At 46.9% G+C, this 24,652-nt stretch overlaps 1 protein-coding gene across 1 annotated transcript in view; it reads left to right on the top strand.

The window, feature by feature from the left end:
• The window catches only part of HYDIN (HYDIN axonemal central pair apparatus protein), a 2,950,008-nt gene that overhangs the window by 2,526,546 nt on the left and 398,810 nt on the right, over positions 1-24,652 (top strand). The window contains exons 74-75 of the mRNA XM_086945295.1: positions 12,858-13,065; positions 17,483-17,704. Coding sequence (XP_086801421.1) covers positions 12,858-13,065; positions 17,483-17,704 — 430 coding nt within the window. The remainder of the gene's footprint in view (positions 1-12,857; positions 13,066-17,482; positions 17,705-24,652) is intronic.

Genomic DNA, 24,652 nt, shown 5'->3' with positions numbered 1-24,652 from the left:
CTCCTCTGTCTTGCCTGGACATTCCGGTTTCTCTCTTTTTCTGATTTTTTACCATTTGGGTTTTGAGCTTCTCATTCCAATGTGCAGTTGTCCCAGACTTAGACCCAGTCACCTATCTCTGGGCACTCCTTGCATGTAAGCTTGTAAATCCATAAAATATACCAATGTTGGAGAACTACACTTGTAAATAAGAGAGTATTTCTTTTAAGGTCTTATAAAAAAAAGACTCATCAGGGAAGAGGAAAATCAAAAACACACTGGTTGTAAAGGTCCAAAATTGTAGGTATAGTTACTGAGGAACTTTGGGCTAATCATTGACAATGATAAAATCTAGGAATGGTGAGGCCTTTTACACTCTGTGGAGTAGTGGATGTACAGGTGTACGGCAAGATGTACAGAGGAGCACCTTGAAGGTGATATAATAAATCTTGAACAGACTGATAGTATAGTGGCAACCAGTCCAGATAGATTGTAATGTGAATAAAGGGACCCACCATGCCATTATGAGTGATCACTCAAATGTCAAATGAGAGGAGTATGTCACAGTATAGGTGGTTTCAAGCAAACAAATGTATTTTAAACAAACTGAATTTGGGCAGCATGATGTTACGACACTTGAAACCTTTTTTAAGATTTGATTCCAATGATTGAGTGTAGATATTGTTGAAAGCAGGCTTTGAAACAGCACGGAAAAAGTAATTGAGATGAGAACAAATTTAGTCATGGAAGGATTACATTTTAAGAAATTAGAAGCCATCCAAATCTCTACGACAAAAAAATAAAATCCTCAAGCAGTCAAAATCCTCCAACAGTAACTTCCTGATTGAGTTACACCAGATACTGGTGAAATGAGATGACTGAGCTAGCCACCCGATGTGCCACTTCTTCGAAATGAACGTTGAATAATGGGGGGGTCAGTCCTACTTCAATCCATGGGTAACCCTAGCCATGAGGAAGAGGGGGCTTGACATGAAAGGACCTATCTGGATGACTTAAGAGGTCCTTCCAGAAAGGCAGACAACCACACTTGGGCAAACCCATGCCCCCAATGTTCCATGGTTGACTGTATCAGAGTCAACTAAGAGAGGCCATAGGATGACAGACACACCATTAATCCAGCACACTCCTGCCATTGTCCACCATTGCCCTCGCAGTTTGAAGTACAAAGTTATCTATCCGAGCGCACCCAGAGCATCCAGCTGGACTCTTTTACGTCACAGACCATGGTGGTGGACAGGGGAGTTCCTCAGGGATCTGTCCTAAGTCCCACCCTATTCAATGTGTACGTGACCCCCCTGGCTGATATCATCAGAGGCCATGGGTTTGAAACCATCTCGTATGCCGACGACACGCAGCTGATTGTCCCCATTGAGGAGGACATTACATCAACTCACTAGCTGAGATCGTTCACCCATACGGTATTAAGATCATTACTTATGCGGATGACACTCAGCTGGTGGTCTCTCTTGCACAAAAGAATTGCAAACCGACGCAAACCAACTTAATGGACTGCATGGAAGAGATCAAAAACTGGATGACGGCATCGTCCCTTAAACTTAACGGGGACAAGACCGAGCTTATGTTACTCGGTCCGCCAGCACTCCCTACCACTAGCCTGGGCACTCCACCCACCCCGAAAGACAACATAAAAAGTTTTGGAGTTTGGCTGGAAAAATCCTTGACCCTTAACACTCAAGCAACCAAGACATCTGCGATTTGTTTTGGCATCATCAGAATGTTAAAGAAAATCTTTTCTCTCCTACCGTTTAAAGCCAAACAAGTGGTAATACAAGGCTTAATTCAATCCCAACTGGATTTTAGTAATGCCCTGTACTTAGGGGCACCGGAATATGTATTACAAAAACTCCAGCAAATTCAGAATTGTGCTGCACGCATGCTGCTCCAGCTCCCACGTAGAGCGTCAGTAGAACCCGGGTTGAGGACCTTACATTGGCTACCTGTTAGGGAACGAATCAAATTCAAAGCCATGTGCATCTCCCACCAAGCCTTCTGGAAAACTGGACCAAAGATCAACCATTTTCTGCTCTCCTCCTGCCATCCCAACAAACAACTCCGTTCCACCAATGCATTTCTGGCCATAGCTCCTCGGATTAGGAGATCAAGGGCTGGAGGCAGGTCCTTTACCCACAATGCCGTCAAAATCTGGAACTCGCTCCCTTTATACCTGAGATCCAATCCTAACATGTTATCCTTCCGCAAGCAGCTCAAAACATTTTTCTTCACTAAAGAAAAATAAACTCCTAAGTAACTGCACCACGAGGCACTATCTTCTTATCCTCCAGCGCTTGGACGCCCGAGGGCAGCAGCCGCGCTCTACAAAACCCCTTTTCATTTCATTCATTTCATTTCATTTCAATTAAAATTTAAAAACTGCATGTCTAGCATCACAAGCTGGATGAGGAAGAACTTTCTTCAGCTCAACTCATCTAAAACTGAGATATTGCTGTTCGAAAAGGCCGAAGCAATCTGGTCTCCTGATTGGTGGCCTGCTGAGCTGGGAGAGGCCCCTTCCCCTAAAAACTGGACTAAGAACCTCGGCATCAGGATTGATAATAAACTATCAATGGAGGAGCAGGTGAAGACACTGTCAGGCACCTGCTTCGGCACAATGAAGAGGCTTAGGAAGATCTTTCCCTGGATTCCTCTCTCAGGAAGAAAAGCCCTTATCCAGTCACTCCTGGCGAGCCGACTTGATTACGGTAATTCATTGCTTGTGGGAATAAGGGAAGATCTATTATCTAAACTACAGGTGGTGCAGAACACGGCAGCCCGCCTTGCCCTCAACAAGCAGGGCGGACCCCTCTGCCCCTCTTTTGAGCCAGCTTCACTGGCTCTCGGTTAAGAAATGAGCTATCTTTAAGATGCTTTGTGTGGTCTTCATATCACTACAGGGGAAAGTAAACTCATCTGGTACCAACCGGTACAACAGCTAAGATCAAGCAACTGCAATCTCTTGCGCACTCAAAGAATGCACAGGGCCAAGATGGGGGGTAAGAGCCTTCTCCCATTTGACTGCCAGCCATTAGAATAGTCTGCCACAGAACATCAGGGCCTGGGCTGAGCTAACCAGTTTTAAGAAACTACTAAAGACCTGGCTGTTTTAGGTGAGCATGGCCTTGGAGTACCCATTTCTCGAAGCGCCGAGAGATCCCCCTGGGGATGATTCGTTTGCGCTCTATAAATGAGTAAATAAAAATAAATGCAAATTTAAGCACTTTCGAGAAATACGGTTTTCATTTCAGTAATCATCATGATTATAGAGCTGTCTCGATTTTTTTTTCTTTTTCCCTTTGCAGTCTGCATAAAACATATGAATGACTCTTATAAATATAATTTTGTGCTGGTTATGAATGGGGCAGACATAAGAAGTGCTACATCTTCCAGCTCCCCATTGATCTCCCACTTAGAATTGAAGGAAATGTTGATGTGGTTTGATAAGGTTTTTAAAAATATGTTCAAACTTACCATATAGTCATCTGCGGATGGGATATTTCTTAGGTGTATTCCCTTCTTCAAATGGTGGTAACAAACACAGGTGCTGAGGAAGCAGATGTTGAGTAGCAGGCTTATGCCTTTTTCAGACAAGGAGGATATTTTGGATAAACAACAGAATTCTTTGCAATGTCTTGTTGCTGCTGGGAAGCAACTTAAAGAGACATCACAAATAATATACACCTTTTTTGTCTTTAATAAAGTCTACATTTTCTCAGTGCATGCAAGGACCAGCCTCATTCTTTAGCCCTCCTGTCATTTAATGATTATGAGTGCCATCTACCTAACTATTTGATCTACTGTTATTTTTATTTGAGAAAATTCAGTTATAAGCGTGCAGGAAGTCATCTACCTCTTCTTTTACCATCTACCATAGCTTGTACCGAGGTATTTCAGCAAACAAAGTAGAATTCAATGCTTGTGCTTTCAGGCAACGTAATCCACCGTTGTTTCTTCTCTTCTCTGATCCTGTCCTCATCACATTAGCCTTCCAAGAGCTGCTTTGTCCTTGCTACTCTATACTCATTATTTTTTTCACTAGATCACATGTGCATTTAAGTGGAGTCATTTATGACTTTTCTTCGGAGCCAAAGGTGCATATAACTAACCCTTGGCGAAGCACTACGCTACGCTTGCGTAGTTTGCAAAGTTTGCGCAACTTCGCACTATGCGAGCTGCACGTAGCACAGTGCGAACACGCGTAGCGCAGGGTAGCGTAGTGCAGCGGTCATTTTTTGCTTGTTCGCGGTCCTCAACGTCATGCTCGCGACCGCTCGCAATGAGAAAGTACCAGTTCGCGTTGAGAAAGCTGCCGCTCGAGTAAAAATCTACTCGAGCGGCAGAAAACTACTGCTCGCACTGTGCAAGATGCCGTTTTCAATGATTGCACAGTGCCGGATGCTTGTTCGCACTGTGCAATCATTGAAAATGCATCTTGCACAGTGCGAACATGCTACTACGCAGCTCGCGTAGTGCTACGTGAAGTTCGCGTAGTGCGAAGTGCACTTCGCGTAGCTTCGCGTAGTGCTACTTCACGAACTACGCCCATCCCTATAACAGTACTATTTTGATTAAAATGTTGCCGTCCTGAACAAAGTAGTCCAGGAGCATTTTCATGGTCTTCTAGGTAATTTCAACACTTAAGGAATTGACTGCAGGAAGTATGTGTGTCACTGCCCCCCCACGGCATTTGTCTCTGGTTCCTGGGCTCCAAGGCTCCAATCACAACTTGAAGTTGTATGATAAATGTGCCCTGAGTCCCTCAAAGGCATTCAGAGAGTTGGAAGCAAAATTATACATCATAAAAAATAAGAAGAGGCCAAGTATGAAGCAGCGGTCTTGCAATGGGTCGTGGGACTACTCCAGATTCCAGATCATAGGTTCTGTTTACATGCTAGATATTGATACGGTTCAAAGACTTCAACTAAGTCAACATCTAAAGTGTTTCACAAGGGCAGGAAGGCCTGGCGAGATTCACCTCTCTCACCACTTGTAGTCTGACAAAAAGCCACTCAGTCATAAATCCAAGGGCCTTTTACCTCGAGTGTCTACCAATTCTGAACCCTTTCATCTAGACCCAGTGCCTAAAATTTCTTGGGCATCTGTTGCAATATATAGAGGTCTTCAAAGAGGCCGCAGTGGGAATTGGTGTGCTCTTGGGGCTAACTGGGAGGCCTCCCCCAGCTGACTGACCACACATGATCCGTTCCCAGCCCCATGCTGACACTGGTCCAGACTTCCACTCTGGTTCCAGAGACAATGCCAGTGTCTTACATGTTGACACTGCTATCAACTTCACCTGTGCTAGCACCAGTCCCGACACCAAGCCGACAGCCCTGTGCTATGAAATCACAAAATTGGAGCCAACCATAATTGAACCTGACTACCAACCTCTTCCTTGATGCAAGTGTTATCAGAGGTTGAAGGCCCTGTTTGAATCAATTTCAAACACAGTCAACATCTTACAGCATGTCCTCCATGACGACAACATTGATGAGACAAATTATTCACCCTCAATATACATGTGTAGATATGTATGTTTCTGATATAGGCTTCTAGCTGCAGATTCCCCCCTTTTTTTAATATGGATCCTGAAACTTTTCAGCAGTAACTCTGCGGGTCAGAAGGAGCAGCCAGCGACTCAGCATTGACCCCGTTCCACTCCAGAAATGGCTTGTCGGGCTATATAGGTGATACTCCCAAGCCCTGATGTCCTTTTTTTCTGCGCCACCAGATGTTGATCTGGAACTCCCTCTCATGTCTCCGAGGCTCTTACCTTAAATAAAGTTCCAGTGGTCAAGGGGTGTCCCCCCTAACACTTCAAACAAATGTCTGTGACAAATCATCATCTGATGTGCATGGGGTCAAACCATGACTCCGAGGCCTGACGCTACTGGGCGCGGATGAATCCGAAGGCCAAGGAATGTGAGGCAAAACTTTGTCGCCAAGCAAAAGAAGACTCCAAGTACGGACCATTCCAAGGCCCTCTCTTGGTCAAGTTCCCACTCCTAGAGACTATGGTGCGCCTCCAGAGGTCGGTCTTCTTTGTGCTCCAAGTCCTCAGGTAAGCGTAAGAAACACAAGAAATCAAAACAGTATTCCACTCCATCGCACCACTCGCATTCACCTATACAAGCCCGGGGACGGTGCCACCCTTCTCGATCCTGCTACCGGAACATGCAGACTTTGGTGCCAATCCTGTAGATGGTTCCGGCAAAACGTTAGTTTTTGGGGCCTTCAGCCATGCTGCATCAGATCAAAGAGTTCAGTGTAGCTATGCTTTGGCTCCTTGGATCGCTGCTGACTCCCTATGGCACACCCTAGGGCCACAGGGACCTGAGAGGTCTTCCACCTGGGATACCACCGGCGGTTCCCCCTTGGAGCCAGATGGGCCCTTCACACTCGTCTTGCCTCCAACTTTTCTGCTGTGCCATGTCCCACACTGACCCTGACATGCCAACGCATACTTCTTCACTTGAAGAAACAGCCCCAGTTGTCCCTTCTAATGCTGAATCAATGCCAGTCCAACCACGACCAACATCGTGCCTGAATCCGCCTGAGGTGCCACTTCCCCCACTTGAATGACCACAGGCTCAACAACACTCTTTTTGTAACCTGGGTGGTAAGTTTTCTGAGCCCTACCAAGATGAGGGCTTGCAGGAAGCTAGTGGCCTCAATACCTCTCTGACAACAGCTCTTTTTCCTCCTCTGGAGCAACCACAGAATTTGTTTCCTACACCATGGTACCATGGTAATGCATAGGGATTCTGAAGTTCTTGACCTTCAGCTCCCCAACTTGAAGGTTGAAGGTTAAGACCTAATGAGAACAGTCCTCCACCTGTGACAGACATCTTCTGAGCCCCTTCTTCCTTTAACGAGGCATTGACATAAACCTTATTGGGGGCTTAGGCCAAACCTTGCTATGGCCCCTCCAGTCAACAGACAGATTGTCAGCCGTCATCGCTCAGCCTCTGGTGACCTGGATTTTCTTTTGCAGCACCTCTCACGGGAAAGCCTACTGGTTGCAGGTTTCAGTCAGCTGCTCTACTCAAAATACATTTCCCACCACTCCTCCTGAAAGAGAATCTAAGCGAGTAGAAACATTCAGCAAGTGTATCTTTTCTTCTACCAGCTTGGTCCTCCTATCTGTTAACGCCACTGTTTGTTGGGGTGCTACTCACATGCCCTTTAGGATTCAGTATATGCAACACGCAAAAAGTGATGGGAGGCTGCTTGCAATAAGTCTAACCACTGGCAATAGCTCGGGGTAGGACTCCAACCCATTGTTCTTTTCATCACCATTCCACCTCTGCTTTGGACCTAGCCGTATGCAAATCAGACTTGACCCTGCATCTCATGGGAACAGTCCAGCTCAAACTGCCATGCCAGGTCCTCCCTAAACCATAACACAAGCAACCCAAGACCAGTTTCGCTCTAGTTATGAGCTCATCAGCCAACGCAGAATCCATATCTGGGCATACCCATGCCACTTTGGGTGGTACGTGAAACACATGGGTCCCGTGTCACTCAGCTGTAACTGGCTGATAACCCCATAACTTGGGCGAGTCCATACCTAGTTCATAAAGGGACCAGGCATGGTAGCTCGGGCTTGACTGTTCTTATTGGAGCGGGGTCAACACTGATTTCCATATAGCTAAGTCCAAGTTGAGATGGCATGGTGTGCAAAAAATTGATGGATTGGGATGCGGCCTGAGTGATTACCAGTGACTGAGATTTATTCAAGCATTCCATCCATCACTGTTTTGTATACTTTAGGATTCAGTGGCTTTAGTTCTCCTTGGCGTGCCTGAAGACCTTTGCCATCTACTATCTCCGGTCATTTAAGATGGCTATGATGCTGCCAAGCTCACAAGTCATTGTGGCTTTGACATCTTTGATTTCCTGCATGGCTACGATTTACTGAATTGTCTGGCAATGTCCAGTCCTCCCTGATGGACATGCTTTTTGATGGGACTTGCCTTTTTGATTAAAAAAAGCAGATTCTCCTCTCAAGCGCTTTAGGGAGTGCAGGGCTACTGCTCATTCCTTGGGCCTTTCTGCCCCACCTGCCAAAGGCAACAGTTTCAAGGCTCCTTTAATGGCTTTGGCGACCCTTAATTGCCAACCTGTCCTGCCCCCACAGGGAACTCAGCAGTTTTGGTTTCATCCCACAGCCCCACCTACCAAACCTCTTTAACGTGCCCTTGCAGGAACAAAGCCACCAAATGTGAATCACAATCTATTGATTATTACCAGGTTTGCAAGCAATCAAGAAAGACAGGGGGCCCCACAGATTTCTTACAAGGGATACTCCTTACCTTTTCTCCTTTCACCGCCGCACCTTCTACCGTCCCTTCAGCAACCGATGGAGAACCATCTCTCTATTTTGCGGCAGGAAGGGCAAGCCCATTTGGTCTAAGGGGCTGTCGAGAGGTTACTGGTGCCAGAAGTAGGATGTGGTTGTTATACTCGCTACTTTGTGGTGCCCAAGAAGGACAAAGGTGTTCTGCCTATTCTAGATCTGTGCCCTCTCAATACCTTCCTCCAGAAGGAGAAGTTCAGGGTGTTCACCTTGGCCCAGGTCCTGTCTGCCCCGACCCAGGAGCCTGGATCGTAGCGTGGGATTTGCAGGACGCCTATTTCCATATTCCCATTCTGCTAGCCCATCAGTGCTACCTGTGGATTGTGTTTAGAGAGGAGCATTTTCAGTTCACTGTGCTCACCTTTGCTCCTCTGGGGTTCAAGTGATGGTGGGGGCAGCACACCTTCATAGGTCAGGGGTTCCATTCTTTCCTTACCTTGATGATTGGCTGTTGTAGAGGGGTTCACTCCAGGCAGTCCGCAATCACCCCTAGACTACGATGAACCTTGTGTCATCTTTGGGGTTCACTATCAACATGCCAAAGAAACACCTGACTACTTCTCAGGCGCTCCCCTTCATGGCAGCCATTTTGAGCACAGTATGGTATTGTGCCTTCCCCCAGGAAAGAGAGTCCAGGACATTGAGGCAATGATCCAAATCTGTTATCCTCTGTCCTAGATTTGAGTAAAGTAGACTCTGAGGCTTCTGGGACTTATGGTCTCTTGCATCCTACATGTTGAGCACGCAGGGTGGCATATGCAAGCTCTGCTATGGGATCTGAATTCCAGTGGGCTCAAGATCAGGGGGACCTCTCTGACCACGTTTAGATTACATATGACACTGCAAAAGATTTTTAGTGTTGATTACAGGGCCGCGATTGTGTCAGTGGCAGACCCCTCTCCCTTGCCTACCCAAAGCTGACAGTGGTGACGGATGAATTGCTTCTAGGTCGAAGCGACCAAGAAGAGAGATGGAGATCAGAGGCCTTTGCTCTTTGGCAGAGTCCTGGCTTCACATCAGCCTTCTGGAGCTTAGGGCCATTTGCTTGGCATTGAAAGACTTCCTGCCATCCATCTAGGGAAGGCTGGTACATATGCTCATGGACAACACCATCCCCACTTGGTACTATAACAAACAGGGTGATGTTGGGTCACGGACCCTGTGCCAGGAGGCCTTGCTGCTCTGTAAATGGCTGCCACAGCAAATAATTCTCATGGTGGTGAACCAGCTGGCATGATCATTGAATGCCAGGACAGACAAGCTCAGTTGTCGACAGCTAGCGGATCATGAATGGCTGCTGCACATGGCTATGGCGCATGGTCTCATCAGTTAATGGGGAGAACATTGGCTCGATCTGTTTGACACTGCAGAGAACATGCAAAGTCAGCAGTTCTACACACTGGTGTTTCCAAGGTGTCACTCGCTAGGAGACACATTCAGCTACAAATGGAACATGTGTCTACTGAATGCCTTTCTGCCGATACCACTCGTGCCCCGAGTTCTCAAGAAGATCAGGACAGACTGGGCCCAAGTAATGCAAATGGCTCCGGATTGGGCACTGAGAGTAGGGTATCTAGAACTCATGGGCTTGAGCATATGCCCTTTGATCAGGCAGGCCCTCTTGGGGGTCCTGCTATTGGAGCAACAGAGCAGGGCTCTCCCCCGAGCCTGTGCAGATTCCACCTTCATGCGTGGAGTTTGAGCAGCGAGAGATGCACACTTTCGACCTTCCTCCAGAGCTCATTGATGTCATCTTGTCAGCCAGGCATCACATAACGAAAACTGTATATGCCTGTCATACAAATTTGTGGCTTGGTGCAGCACACACCAAACTGACCCTCACCAGGTCAAAGTATCTGACACTATTATTTGTTATGTCTCTTGCCTGGCAAGGCTTTACTTTGGTCACAGTTAAGGGTTATCTTTCAAGTGGTTTGTCCTTCTTAAGGTTGCAATATCAGCCCTTGTTGTTTAAGTCACTGGTTGTGATGCGATTTTTTTAAAAGGGCTATAACACGTTTCCCTCTTCAACTTTTGTTATGCCCCAATGGGGCCATAATCTGGTCCTGATTTACCTAATGTACATTTCATTCAAGCCACTTCACAGCTCAACTGTCCTTTATGACTCCTTGCTATCAAGACTGTGTTCATCATTGATATCACCTTGGTACGGCATGTGAGTGAGCTTCAGGCTCTTTGTATCAGTCTGCCATACAGTTCCTTCTTCCCAGAGAAACTGGATCTGCGGACACCGGCATCCTCCCTGCTGAAAAATGTGATTCTGTTCCACAACGGTCAAACAGTCACCCTGCCAGCATTGTATGCTTCACCTCAACCCTTAAAGTAGGAGGAGAGACTTCATTGCTTGGAACCCAGGGAGCGAGGAGCTTCTACATACAAAAGACCAACCAATGGATGATCAGCTGTTTGTGGGGTTTGCTGGAACAAAAAAAGACAGACCGTATAAGCTAGCACTGATATTCTTTTACTGAAGTTAGAAACAGCAGATATCTGCTATACTGTCCTAAATTTTATAAAGAGTAACAATATTTTAAGGGAAACGTATGAACCAGGACTGTGAACCAGTGGGGTAGCAAGGGGGAACGTTTACCTCCAGCTATCACCGGGCACCCGCCACAGGAAAAGCTCATACAGACGTTTTGGGGACCGCCACAGGCTGCAAAAGGTCTAGCTACGCCACTACTGTAAACTTTATAAGACTCTATCTATTGAGATTTTCTTTTTTTTATGAAATCTACTGAATTTATTTACACAATGTCTTATTATAACTGTTTTGACAGTTTTTGGGATATTTATTAGATTACCACAACAAGTACCTTTAAATATGTAGTGCCAAACTTTTATTCATACTTGTCTTTGTTGATATATTGGGGTTTTAGATGATTTTAGTGTTGTTGTGTACTGATGTGATTATGTTCTTTTATGGCTGTTTTTAGCCGAAAAAGATTTGTAGGAAGCATTACATCACGTGGCGATGACCATTGCAGTCTAACTTGACTTGTACATCTTTACGATGAGGCTATCCTTGCAATTTTCATCCTTTGTAGTAAAACACCACTTTTCAACAGCCCACCTTCCTGTAAAATCCAAGTCAGAAACTAAATGACTCTTAATGTTCGGCCCTAAGGTTTATGTCAGACATAGCCACTCTTCACAACGCAAATAATTGTGTATGTAGTGTAAGAGCAAGTTTGGACGCTGACTCCATTTTCATGCCATCCCCTCCTCCTTGCCTTGCCATTCACTAATACACAGGGAAAACGACCACCACCATCATTGACTTTTAACACTAACAGCCTGACTCATCAAGCTGATTTGCGCTCGCAAAGGGCCAGAATCTGAGAATCTGGCCCTTTGCAAGTGCGATTTTTGCATTTGGGATTCATCATCCCAAATGCAAAAATCCGTAATAGCGATTTCGCTATTTTGCGATGAATTACATTTAAGGAATCTCTATTTGAGATTCCTTAAATGCAATTCATCATCCATTTTAAAATTGTGACTCGCAATTTCGGCCCGCTATTTACCGCGAGGTCAAACCTCGTGGTAAATAGCGAAAACTTAGAAAAATGCTTTTAAAAGCATTTTTCTAAGTTGCATGTTGCACACACACATGTCCTTTGGACATGTGTGTGCGCAACACCTGTTTAAATTTGCATTTAAGGGGTGCTACAGGGTGTCCTTTGGACACCCCTGGCATCCTTTAAATCGCTATCTTATTTGCGATTAGCTAATTGTTAATTGCAAATAAGGAATACTCCCCATTCATTCCTATGGGCCTTTTGGCCCATAGGAATGAATGGGGAGTTATTCCTTATTTGCGATTAGCAATTTGCTAATTGCAAATAAGGATTAGGTAGGAATCGCATTTTTTTTGCGATTACTACATGAATCCCGTTTTGCGAGCCTGTAATAGCGATTCCTTATGAATCGCTATTAAAGACTCGCAAAACGGGTCTTTCATGAATCACGCTGTAAATCTACATTTGTCTTCTAACTTGCTCATTAAACATGCTTAAGCTGTGGTATAATTCTTGCAACACTTACCGTAGGGTCCTGTTTTGCTGCACAGTCTACAAGAAGCTTTTGCTTAAAGTGAAGGAGAAGATGTGTAAATAACTCTGGGTTAGGATTTTTATTAAGGTTGCACAAGTGACCTAAAAAGCAGTGACAAAACCAACTGGTAGAGATCAACATTTTCCTAAGGAACCAGTCACAGTGTCCTACTGTTGTAATGTACAAGATGACGTAAGATCTGAGTTAGAAATGTATGACGGTATTGTGTCAACAGACTGAATGCACAGTTGCTCTCCAAGCATTTATTGTAAAATCTCCCTGTTGATTGTGACACACAATTCATACAAACACCGAAAAACGCTAAGCTTGCATTCTTTATCTAGCCTGACAGTCTAAAGACAGCCGCGCCACCCTCAGTGATTTAGTTTCATCTTCTCCATCACAGGTTTCCTCTAACCATCCTCTTCACTCCACAAAAGGAAGGGGACGCGAACTTCAATCTGCTGTGTGACGTGAAGAGCATGTCTCATCCCCTGAGTCTCAATGTCAAGGCGAATGGTTACCTCATGGATGTAAGCATGAAGTGTGAGGAGAATGAAGGATCCATCACCAACTTAAGTATGCACACAGACAACTTGATTAACTTCAACGAGGTGAGGAAAACAATGTTTGTGGGAGCAGTTGTAGAGGAGGCAAACAATGAATCACTAATTTGGGAAGAATTGTTTTGTATGTTCAAGTTTGGTAATTTTTGCTAGAATGACTAGCATTAGTATGGCCAATAGGTCTCACCTATGTAAGAGTTATTGGCTTTGCCAATGTTTTTTAGCCATGTTGCATACCAGAGTGGCTACTGATCAGCATGGCTAAAAGTTAGTTGTACAGAGGAGGGTGGTGTGGGGTGTCGTAGAGTGGAATGGAGAAAGTGGAGTAGAGTGTCATAGAGTGGAATGGCATAGAGTGTCACGCATTAAAGTGACATAGAGTGAAGACACGTAGAGTGGTGTAGAAGTAGAGTGGACTGGTGTAGAGTGCATTGGCATTGAATGTTGCAGAGTATGTGGCATAGAGTGCAGTGGCATAAAATTCAGCAGCGTACAATACAGCATCGTAAAATGCAGGTGTGTAGATTAGAGTGTTGCATTGCAGAGTGCAGTGGTGCAGAGTGTAGTAGAGTGGCATAGAGTGCAGTAGTGTAGAATGGTTCAGTGTAGAGTATAGTGTTGTAGAGTGCACTTGCATAGAGTAGAGTGGCGTATAGGGCATAGTCACAGAATGCAGTAGTGCATAGTAGAGTGGCGCAGAGTGCAGTGAAATTGAGTACGGCTGAGAAAAGTGTAGTGGCGTAGAGTGTAGTGGCGTACAGTGGAGTGGCATAGAGTAGAGTGGACTGGTGTAGAGTGCATTGGTGTAGAGTGTTGCAGAGTATTGTGGTGTAGAGTGCAGTGACATAGAATTCAGCAGTGTGGAATGCAGTGATACAGATTAGAGGGCTGTGGAGTGATGTAGTGTGCAGTGGCTTGGAGTGGTGCAGAGTAGACTGCAGTGGTGTTGAGTACAGTGATGCAGAGTACAGTGGAATTGAGCACATTTGCATAGAATGAAATAGTGCAGAGTAGAGTGGCAAAAAGTGCAGTGTTACAGTGGAAAGTGTAGTGCGGTAGAGTGGAGTGGTGCAGGGTAGAGTGTGCATTTGTGTAGAGTTTAATTGCATAGAGTAAAATGGTGTAAAGTGTAATTGCGTAAAGTGGTGTAGAGTGCAGTGACAGAGTGTAGTGGTGCAGAGTAGATTAGAGTGTCAAAACGTGGATTGGCGTGGAGTGGTACATAGTAGAATGCATTGATGTAGAGTGTATTGGCATAAAGTGAAGTGGTGTAGAGTGGAGTTGGGCAGGTGGAGTGGCCTAGACTGTAGTGGTGTAGAGTACAGAGGCGAAGAGTGTTGTGGTGTAGAGTGGTGCAGAGTAGAGAGGTGCAGAGTGTAGCGGAGTAGAATGCAGTGGTGCAGAGTAAAGGGCAGTAGCGCAGAGTAGAGTGGCTTAGAATGGAGTATGCATGGTGTGGTAGCACACTGCCATTACAGACAACCCATTTTCATTACAAATAGTCTTTACATTTGCACGCGCATACAGGTTTAATAATAAAATTATATAGAGCACAAATGATAATGTGTGGAAATGGCATCACCTCAGTGTAATGATTTATTTTGATCATATTAAAGTATTTGTTTTCCACAAATTTTCAGAATTACCAAGAAATGTGCTTCATTTGTGCTTTCTTAATACTATGTTCTGAAATACTTGCACAGTTCATTCAAATGTTGTTTGTGCTAGAAGAAAACCCTTTCCGACCCCCAGTTTCGAGCAAGATTGTCACGTCTCACTTAGAAGTCAGAGAAAGAAAGGTAAACATCAAGCTCCCTCCTAAGACAGAGTCTGACATTTGACCTCTGTCTTTGAATGCACAGCGAATGTGACAAGATAAGAACGAGCTATACAGCCTATTACAGAAGGAGCACTCTTGGAAGAATATAATGTGAGAAGGCTTTGCTCCTTGGGAGGGACAAACTCAAGCTGGACAGCCTCCCTAAAACAAATAAAACCAGCAAATATAAAAGCTTTAAATGTGAGTTACAAACCACAAAACCAATGATAAGCAACAGGCAGAATGCATTCCCAGGGAAGCTTTCTGAATGTCCCAAAGATGACTTTAGCAAAACCAGAAAACTGCGCTTAGACTTCAAAATGACTACCCCTTCTTTAAAGTACCCCCTTCTTTAAAGTCTCAAGGGGCATCCGCCAGGGTTGTGTTTTGGCCCCCTTTTATTTTCCCTTTTTATTAACCAAATTGGCTCTATACTGTGCCAGTCTCAAGTTGATGCCCCCCTGATCGAAGGCAAACCGGTACCAATTTTATTGTATGCGGACGACGCTGTGTTATTATCCCACACACAAATTGGTTTACAGCGCCTCATTGATAGATTTATGTTACTTATTGAAAGTAGAAAATTATTAGTTAACAAATCTAAAACCTTTGCCATGTCTTGTGGGACGAAAGCCAAGAAAACCCATTCTAGCTTTTTTATTGACAAGGATAAACTGTCACAAGTTAAAACCTTCTGTTATTTAGGAATTACCTTTGCCAATAATGGGTCATGGAAATCTGAGTTTGAAAATATTAGCCAAAAAACCATGAGGACCACCAACAGCATTTTTAGATTTTCATCTAAACTTGGGGTGAGGAGCATTAAAGATATGATGAATATCTATAACGTAAAGTGTGTGTCCTCCACGTTGTATGGGGCGGGGGTTTGGGGTCATTGTGCTGGTCCAAATATGCAGAGAGACGAAAACAAGTTTCTTAGAAAACTGTTATGTGTACCCCCTTCCGCCTCAGTGGAATTGATTCATGAAGAAGTAGGAATTGAATTTATTTCTGATCTTGCTGCGCTGCGCCCCTTGTTGCTCTGGCGCTCAATTTGGGCTAAGCCTGAAACTCGTTTTACTCAGGAGATAATCCTTGATTGCCTTAGGCTGGACCACTCCTCCCGTATTCTTTGGCTTAAGTATATTCATCATTGGTTTTATCTCCTCTTTAAGATTGACATTTTTCTTGACCCCCAATCTTGTGTTACAATTCCAAAGAAAGACATTAAACAAAGGTTTTTAAGCCTCAAGAAAGAATGCCGAGCAAAGATGTCTGAAAAGCTGCATTCCGTGACGACCTACCGGGACTACAATTTTCCTACTGGTTTCCAATTTTACCTTTCTGGCGTCACTCGAAATTCCCATCGGTTTGTCCTAACTCGCCTACGGCTGGGAATTGTTCATCATCTTGTTGCATTTCCCAATATGAACTCTCGATCTGATATCACATGCCCTTGTGACAATGTTTCCCGCCAGAGCTGTTGTCATTTTTTATTATTCTGTAAATTTTACCATTTTTTTAGAGTCAGATACTTAAAACCCTTCTTTCTAAAATACAATGTTCGTTCTACGAGGAATGCTTTACAGCTCCTCAGTTCCCTAGAAGATTTGGATATTTGCTTCTTCGTAGCAACATACATATTAAAATGTACAGCTGCCAGGAAAGCCATAATTGTCTGATGCTATGGACTTTGTGTAGTCTCTATTATGGCCTCCTGTCTGTATATATTTTTTGCACATTGTACAGCTGCCAGGAAAACCGTTGTCTTATGATATCTGTTTCTACACCGGCCTCCTGTCTGTATATTGGTTTATTTATTTATCTATGTGCAATATATCTTATGTATAACGAACGTAGTATGTATTATAAATGAATTCAGCTCTACAGGGCAACAGTTTTTGTACAGTATATTTAATCTTGGTCATGTCTAGCCCCCCAAATCCATCTTATTATGTTATAATGGTTTTTAACTGATTTTTAACTGTTGTTTCTTTGAGTCCTTTTTTTAGCTTACCATGTTGCATTTGTATGTGTTTTTGCTTATATGGTTTGTTTTACAAATCGAATAAAGCTTTTGAAACTGAAACTGACTACCACAAACTTAGGGCCTTATTTAGATCTCGGCGGATGGAATACTCCATCAGAAAAGGTACAGATATCCCGTCCGTTGTATTATGATCTCCATAGGATAGAATGGGATCGTATTACGGCGGACGGGATATCTGTCATGTTTGTGACAGAGCATTCCCCTCCGCCAAGATCTAAATCAGGCTCGGAGACTTGTGTCAAAGAACAAGTAAGTTTTAGGGCAGTTGAGAATCGACTTTTTCGCCTAAAACCTTAAATCATACTTTGTAGCATTTCAGTTTGCTCTATTGTAAGGAAGCAACTCAACACAGGCCTATAGTGAGTGCCGTGGCAGAATCAAAATTAAGACTTAAAAGTTGGTAAAGTTAGTGTGCTTTCAGGTTTTTTGCTAACATTCCAAAAATGTGAAGAATACATTTGTTATTGTTATAAGAGCAAAGATTAATGACTCGTTTACTTTCTTAATGTATTATGCTCCTTTACAGACCTTCTTCACTCTGTCTCCGTAGATGGCTGTGTAACATGTTCTCCCTTTGCTTCATTACCTCTATATAGGTGGAAATTAATGAGCTGGTTACACGACAGTTGCACATCATAAACAATGGGAAATTCAGCTTCAGTTTCACTTGTGAGATCTCGGCCCCCAAATCGCTGCTTCCATTTCTGAAGATGGGTCCCGAGACTGGCAGTGTGGAGAGTGGGCAGCGTACAATCTCCACCCTCACCTTCAGCCCCACCAGAAGGTGCACACTGAGGGATTCCAAGCTTCTGATAAAGGTACTGCATTCCACCATGAGGCTGGGACACTCCACCTCTGCACTGATCATGCATTCTGTGTAGACAGTGAGTGTGAGGGCTGACACTTAGGTGGCAGAGACGCTTTAAGGCATGGGCAAAGAGCCTGCTTTGTTCTGCAGAGTTCTGCCCTGATGACCTTTAATTCTTAAACAGATTGTTTTAAATACCTTTTTCCTTTCATTTACTTGTAATGTGGGTTATGTGTGAGAGTCTCCTAAGACAGTGTGGAGAGAAATTTTGTTTTTGTGTTTCATGCAACACCCATTAACAACGTTTCTTATAGGACATTATTTGCAGTAATAATACTGAGCTGCTGTGTTACAATGTTGTAAACATCACTATCCCTGAATATTAGATGTAAACACATTTAGAATTTGGACAAGTGTGCCTGTGCAGTGTCAGTGACCAGTCCATAGAGGGTACGAAAATGCTGTACCTGGATCATAAATTCAAAGATGTACCGAACAGGGACCCCCAAAATATGTTTAAAACCCGTCAGATGTCCCTGTTCAATGGAAAGGACAGAGTTAAGTGCTAATGATAAGTCATTCATTTCTCTCACTGTTGGAGGGTGATTCGTTCCTGTAATACCATCAGTAACTATGGTCAGAGCCGAGATCTGGCAGTTATGACTTGTTGAATACTTAAATAGAATTGAATATCAATCATAGTTAGAAGAATTATTTAATTACTCGTCAAACCAAAGCAGCCCCTCCCTCTCCCCCGAGGCACAGGGCACAGAAGATAGAGGAATGGATCTACGCTGAAAATCCCTGCTCGCTACTGAGTTCATCCATGAAACCCCCCGGTTCACTCTGTGCAAGTATCATTCCTCTCATGTAAGTTTGGAAAGGCAGGGCGGGACCGCCAAAGGCTACTGCAGTTCACTTCTACCAGTTCCATTTCAGCCTCTCTCCATTACAATATGGAATTGCTTGCATTATGCATAAGCAAAGAAATAAAACGAGACTAACGCTAATGATATGTAACATCTCAGCAAACCATGTTACATCAAACATGATACATACATTAATATGATACAAACACAATTTGAAATCATTTAAAGTCGACCTTGCTGGGGTTAGGAAGGACTGAATTATGATTGGAGCTGGAAAACATTACAAAACTGGGTAATGAATCTATCAATCATCTGTGCTGGGATTGAAGCCAATAGACCACCGTAATGAGCTTCTTGCAACACCTTGGAGGCCTCCTTTCTTCAATGTAGAACATTTGAAGCAGGGGGATAGCACAAGCCCTGTGGCGAACGGGGACCCAACCAACCCTTCAGGGACCCCCATTCAGCCCATGGCCAATGGACATCTGTGAGATATGGGATGCTTAAGGACCCCTCGTCGCATTCTGTGGGATATGGATATAATTTTGCATCGCGCAGCTGCTTTGCAGGGCAGGAGCAGTATTTGGATTGTGCAAAACTGGCTAACACTAATAGGACGTTATACATGTTCTGTCTGGTGCGGTGCTTGAAAGGGGCTCTCATAACTGCCGCAGAGCATTGCCTGGCTGTGAACAAGGAGGGCCTCATTGACTCCTGCTGCCATAATATAAGGGTCAGCGGCTGAACCATCTCGGAATTGGTTTGTTAGAAGAGGTGTGCATAGGATTGTCCTACAGTGTAGAGTTTCACGCAACCTGTTAATCCAATAATACATAACGCCATTTCATACGGAGGGCATGAGGATTAATGAGGACCCGTTTGTCCTCAACCGGTCAGCTGTTGCGTTATCATTTTTATACACTTTTGTTTAGTATTTTAGAACCCGAGATGGTGTAGATAAGCCAGGGTTCTGACATCAAAGAGCAGGTGAAGATTCTTTTTTATGGGCCAATAAACAGTTTTAGAAATTAAAACATTTGATTGTATTCTGTTCTAGGAAGTAGCTGGTTAATCCTGTATATTCAAATATTTCAGTTACTTGATTTATCGATGTTTTAGCCGAAAGAAATGAATGAATGCATAATGCGTATGTCGTTGACTTGACCGCGATTTGAAATGGCGACCGGCGGGCCACACACGGACACAAGGAGTACTCTGCTCCCTGAGCTGTGTTATGTGTTAGAAACATCACATGTTCGGCTTTGGTATATCTCTGAACTCTGCATCCATGTACCTGCTTAATTCTGGGGCCTGGCTCACTCCACCACCCCTTCCTTAACCTCTGTTATACCAATATAAACACCATGGACAGTTGTATACATGTCATCGATGGTGGTCTGGTGGGTTTGAAGTGGCATAGCACAGAGTAACAGCTGCCGAGTTTTTATTTATGCATAGGAAGACATCGGTTAAATATTTGTACAGTACTCTTTCTCTTTTAGTTATTCCTTTATCTGTTCTGCGCGGATTCTGCCCTTAATTATCAGATTTTTTTTACTATGACCCACCGATTTCCTTTACCTTTTGCTGCTTTGAATTGGTTTATTGCTGATAACCACGTTATTTCCCAGTCTTACTCAAAAACTCGCAATAGGCCACTAAATGGGGATGGTGATAAGGGCTGGAATTGGCTACACAGGACCCCACATTACAAGCCAGTTTGGAATGTGCGAGTTAATGTATCACTGCGCCTCAAATGTGCACTTGGTGGTGCTATTTCATGTTGAAATATATGCTTGATGCCAGTAAAAATTGATGTACCGAATACTTTGGGATTAAAAAGCTATGTGGAGGGGGGCGTGGCTTGAGGCGTCAAGATGGCGGTCGCACTCTAAGAGTGCTCCGGACCCCCTCCGTCATCTGCCTCGTATCAGCCCACTAACAACGGCCATCGGCTTCTCAGAGTCCCAAGGACGGCTCCTGTATCCGGTCTCCATCACCCTGACCCCTCGCGGGGCCCGCCTGGTGCCCGCGTTGCCCTAGTTGGCCCTCTGCTTCTGGCGGCCTTACTGATGTAAGATGGTGGCCCCCACGCTTCCCGATCCCATGGCCTGATTTCCTGGACGGACACCCGGTTGCCCCTTCCCGCCCGGCTTACCTGCGCTCCTCGGCTGGAGGCGACATTCACTGGAGGCGAGGGGCGAGCGTTGCCCGGGACCTAAGGGGTGCCCTCCCGCCCCGGTGCCCGTAGAGTTGACGGATTGTCTCTGGGGGCATCGGCGAAATTTGCGGAGCAGAGTGGCGCCTGAGGCCCCGGCGGTGGAGGTGTCTGGAGAGGCTGCTGCGGAGTGGGGCGCTTGCCGCGCCGCTTCTGCACCTGCTGGCGGCCGGGGGAGCGAGTCTGGATCTCGCCGCCTGCCGGGTGCATCAAGACCTGGCCCTCGGTGGAGGGCCCATCGGGACGGCTGCGGCACCGCCTGGAGCCGGGGACGGCCTGCGTTGCGACCTGGAGGAGGTGAGGAGGCGGGAGGCAGCTTTATAGGCCTCCTCTCCCCCCGTACCCTTCGGCAGCTGTGTCGGCCCGCACGGGCCGGGGCCCCTGAGACTATTTGCGGGGGCGGAGGAGCCGTGTGTGGAGGTGCTGACGGGCCGGTTGGGCCGCTGCTGACGCCCGGACTTGCTCCGCTGCTTGTGTGGGCCCCATTGCACCCCTGTGGGGGTCCCCGCTGGGGCTCCCCTCCTCCCCCTTAGGCCTGCCCTAGAGGTTCGCGCCCTCTGCCACCTTAGGTGTGGGAGGTGGAGAGGCGCGGGAGGAACTGCGGCGGAGGAGCTGCCTGCGGCATCTTGGGACTGTGTTCCTCTGGCGCTGGAAATGGAGAGCTGCGGATAATCGGCCCTGCCAGGAGGTGAGGTGCCTTCTTTCTTCATCCGGGTGCCGGAGTGGGGGAGTGCCCGACTCTGAGGGCCCAACGGGTCTCCTGGCCTGTCTTGAACTGAGGACTGGAGGGTCCCCCCTTTCCCCCCCCACTGCCTACATGTTGAGAGGCACGCTGAGATTTGGAGAGGGACCGATAGGCTGCTGAGTCGAGTGGCGCACGTGGGTGCCTGTCCCCCCCTCTCGCCTGGAGGCCCGGGGTCTTGGGATCGCGGCCGGTGGGGATGCCCTGAGGTCCTGGGCCTGCCCTGTGGCCGACTGCCTTCCTCTATCCGAGGAGTTGGGGAAGGACCGGCGGCCATACCGGGTGGCGGGCTGCGGCTGGGGCGCTGCTGCGTGCCCCCCTTCCCCCCAGCTGAGTGCCTACACCTGACTTTCCGGGGGCATGGGCAAGAACCGCGCTTCTCAGGCCCCTGGGCCCTCCACTCAAACTACAATGGACCAATTCACCAGGCCTGATCGTGACCCGGCCGCTGGGTCTGTGTCGGCGCCTGGGGAGGCCGGAGGAGACCTCTCCACTATCCTGCAGGCGATCAGTGCATCGCAGGCGTCAATGGAAACCAAGATTGGGGAAGTGCGGGTTGATGTGGCACTGATTCGACAAGACCTCCATAATGCCACGGGTGGATTACAGAAGCGGAATCCCGTCTTTCCACGGTGGAGGACGACGTGGGCGCTCTCAAATCCCAGGTGACCCGCCTGCAGGCACAGACCACGGAGTTGCATCGTAGGGCCGACGACGCAGATACCAGGGCCCGGAGAAACAACCTGCGCCTCCTGGGCTTTCCGGAGGGAGTGGAGAAGGGACGCACTGACACCTTCATTGAGGCATGGGTCCGGTCCTGGATCCCCAAAGAGAAACTCTCCCCCTAGTTCGCGGTGGAGCGAGCTCACCGCTCCCTGGCTCCTAAACCCCCTCATGGAGCTTCCGCTCGCCCCATTATCCTCCGGGTCTTTAACTTCTGAGCCAGGGATGCCATCCTGGAGGCCGCCAGGGTGCATGGTCCAGTGCATTTCCAAAATTCCAGGATCCTGGTCTTACCGGACTACTCTAGGGAGGTGCAGTCACAATGCCGGTCCTATGATGAGGTCGAGCAGAAACTCAGGGCCATGGGTCTTCGTTATGGGCTCCTCTTCCCGGATCGCCATAAGGTGTTTTTCCAGGACAAAACATTCTTCTTTGCACCCCGCAGGCGGCATGGACCTGGCTTACGGAGGAACGGCCCCTCCTATCTGGAGTGACCCCAGCACCTATCCCGAAAACGGCGTCCCAACCTGGTCAGGAGACGCCCAAGGCGCAGCAACGCCGAACTGGACCTCTCGGTCGCCGGAGGCACTGTCCCGGCATTTTCTGAGTCAGGCCTTGAGCCAGAGGGCCTCCTCCCCTGTGAAGGTGTCTTCCCTTATCGACATGGGTAGTGCCTCTAGATCGGAAGTTACCCGACGGAGGGCCATGTCGGACTCAGATCTCTCTGGGAGTCCTGTGATCCGTGGTTCTGGAGGGGAGGAAGGGGTGTGATCAGTGTTCCCAGTTGTATGCCTTCGCTCTACTCTTCTGGACCTGTACTGACGAACCTATCTCCGACCCCGTGAACGGGGATCTCCCTTGGCTCTGCTGGGCGACTTAGCCCGGGTTTACCTTCACGCTGCCATCCTGGACTCGAACTGTCTTGTGCTATTTTATATCCACTCCATGCTTCTCAATTGTGGGCATGCATCCTTATATATGGAGGGGGGTCTGATTCAGCCATGCTCCTGACTGATTGTAGCTAACTGTTTTAGAGTAGCGAATCACCCTTTGTGGGGTAGTTAATAGTTTGGGTTTTGGGCGACAGATGCTTCCACTTCAGAAGTGTAGGGTGAGGGGAGTTGGGGGGGGGGGGTTGGGTGAGACGGGGGATCGGTGTCCCTCAACAGTTTGTTTTGTTTAGCTGCCTACGGGCCACTGGTTGCAGTTCTTCTTGACGCTTATGCTTCTCTGATTGATTCCCAGTTGGCATGCAGATCACATCTTCCACCAGTTTGTTATTTTTGCCCGCCTACGGCTGCCATCGGGGGTTCCTATTGGCAGCTGACTACCCCATTTCCCTGATTTCCATGATTGATGGGCAGACCTCCAACCTCTATGGCTCCGGTTCTGAGCTTGGGTTTAGGGGAGGGTTCTTCTCCGGGTGGGTGGAGCTCCACGTGGTTATCCGGCCGTACACAGGTCTTTCCCTCAGACGACCTCTACCCTCCCTAGACCTCTCAACATCCATTCCTGGAATGTTAATGGCCTCTTGGATCGAATCATGCGCACTGCTGTCCTCCGCGCTGCTCATCGCCACGCACTGGACATTCTCTTCCTCCAAGAGACGCACCTCCTGGGTACACAATGCAACTTCCTAGCTTGCTTTGGATTTGATAGGATCTGGCACTCTGGGTTTGCACGGGGCTCCCGGGGGGTGGCCATCTTGCTGAGGAGAGGGCTTCCCTTTACCCTGGTTAAAGTAGAATCTGATGCACAAGGTTGCTATGTGGCGGTCTCGGGAATCATTGAGGGGCGCTCCTTGAGCCTTCTATGCCTTTACATTCCCCCCCGCTTCTACCCCCAACACTCCGTCATCTTACGCAAGTGATCTCCTCCGTCCCACAGGGGCTTATGGTGGTAGGGGGGACTTCAACGCCGTTCTGCAGCCCCGTCCGGAACCCGCATCGCCTCTGCGAAGATCCTCTCCAGCTGGTCCTCGGCCCTAGGTCTCTATGATATATGGCGGGTATGGAACCCACGTGCGGAACAGTACACCCAGACGTCAGCAGCCCATCATACTCACTCTCGAATAGACCTTTTCTTGATGTTGGCCACGGACTGCCAGCTAGTGTCTAGAGCCCCCGATACTGTCCAGGGGGATCTCAGATCACTCTCCCTTCTCCCTCCATCTCGGGACCTCTCTGAAGGATCCACAAGCGATTTGGCGGCTTAATTCCTGGTTCTTGCAGGACTCAGCGATGGTGGAGCCAGGAATTGCGTCATTTTTTCTCTGCCTATCTAGGCTCGGTTCCCTCAAGGGGAAGCAAGGCTGTTATTCGGGGGGTGGCCAGAGGAGCGGTTCACACGAAACGGTCGGAACAGACGGTCCAACTTGCTCAGCTAGAATCCCAGGCGGCGCGGCTC

Source organism: Lissotriton vulgaris, chromosome 12 (assembly GCF_964263255.1).
Source record: "Lissotriton vulgaris chromosome 12, aLisVul1.2, whole genome shotgun sequence".
NCBI classification, from domain to species: Eukaryota; Metazoa; Chordata; class Amphibia; order Caudata; family Salamandridae; genus Lissotriton; species Lissotriton vulgaris.
This window is presented reverse-complemented; position numbering and strand designations above follow the sequence as displayed.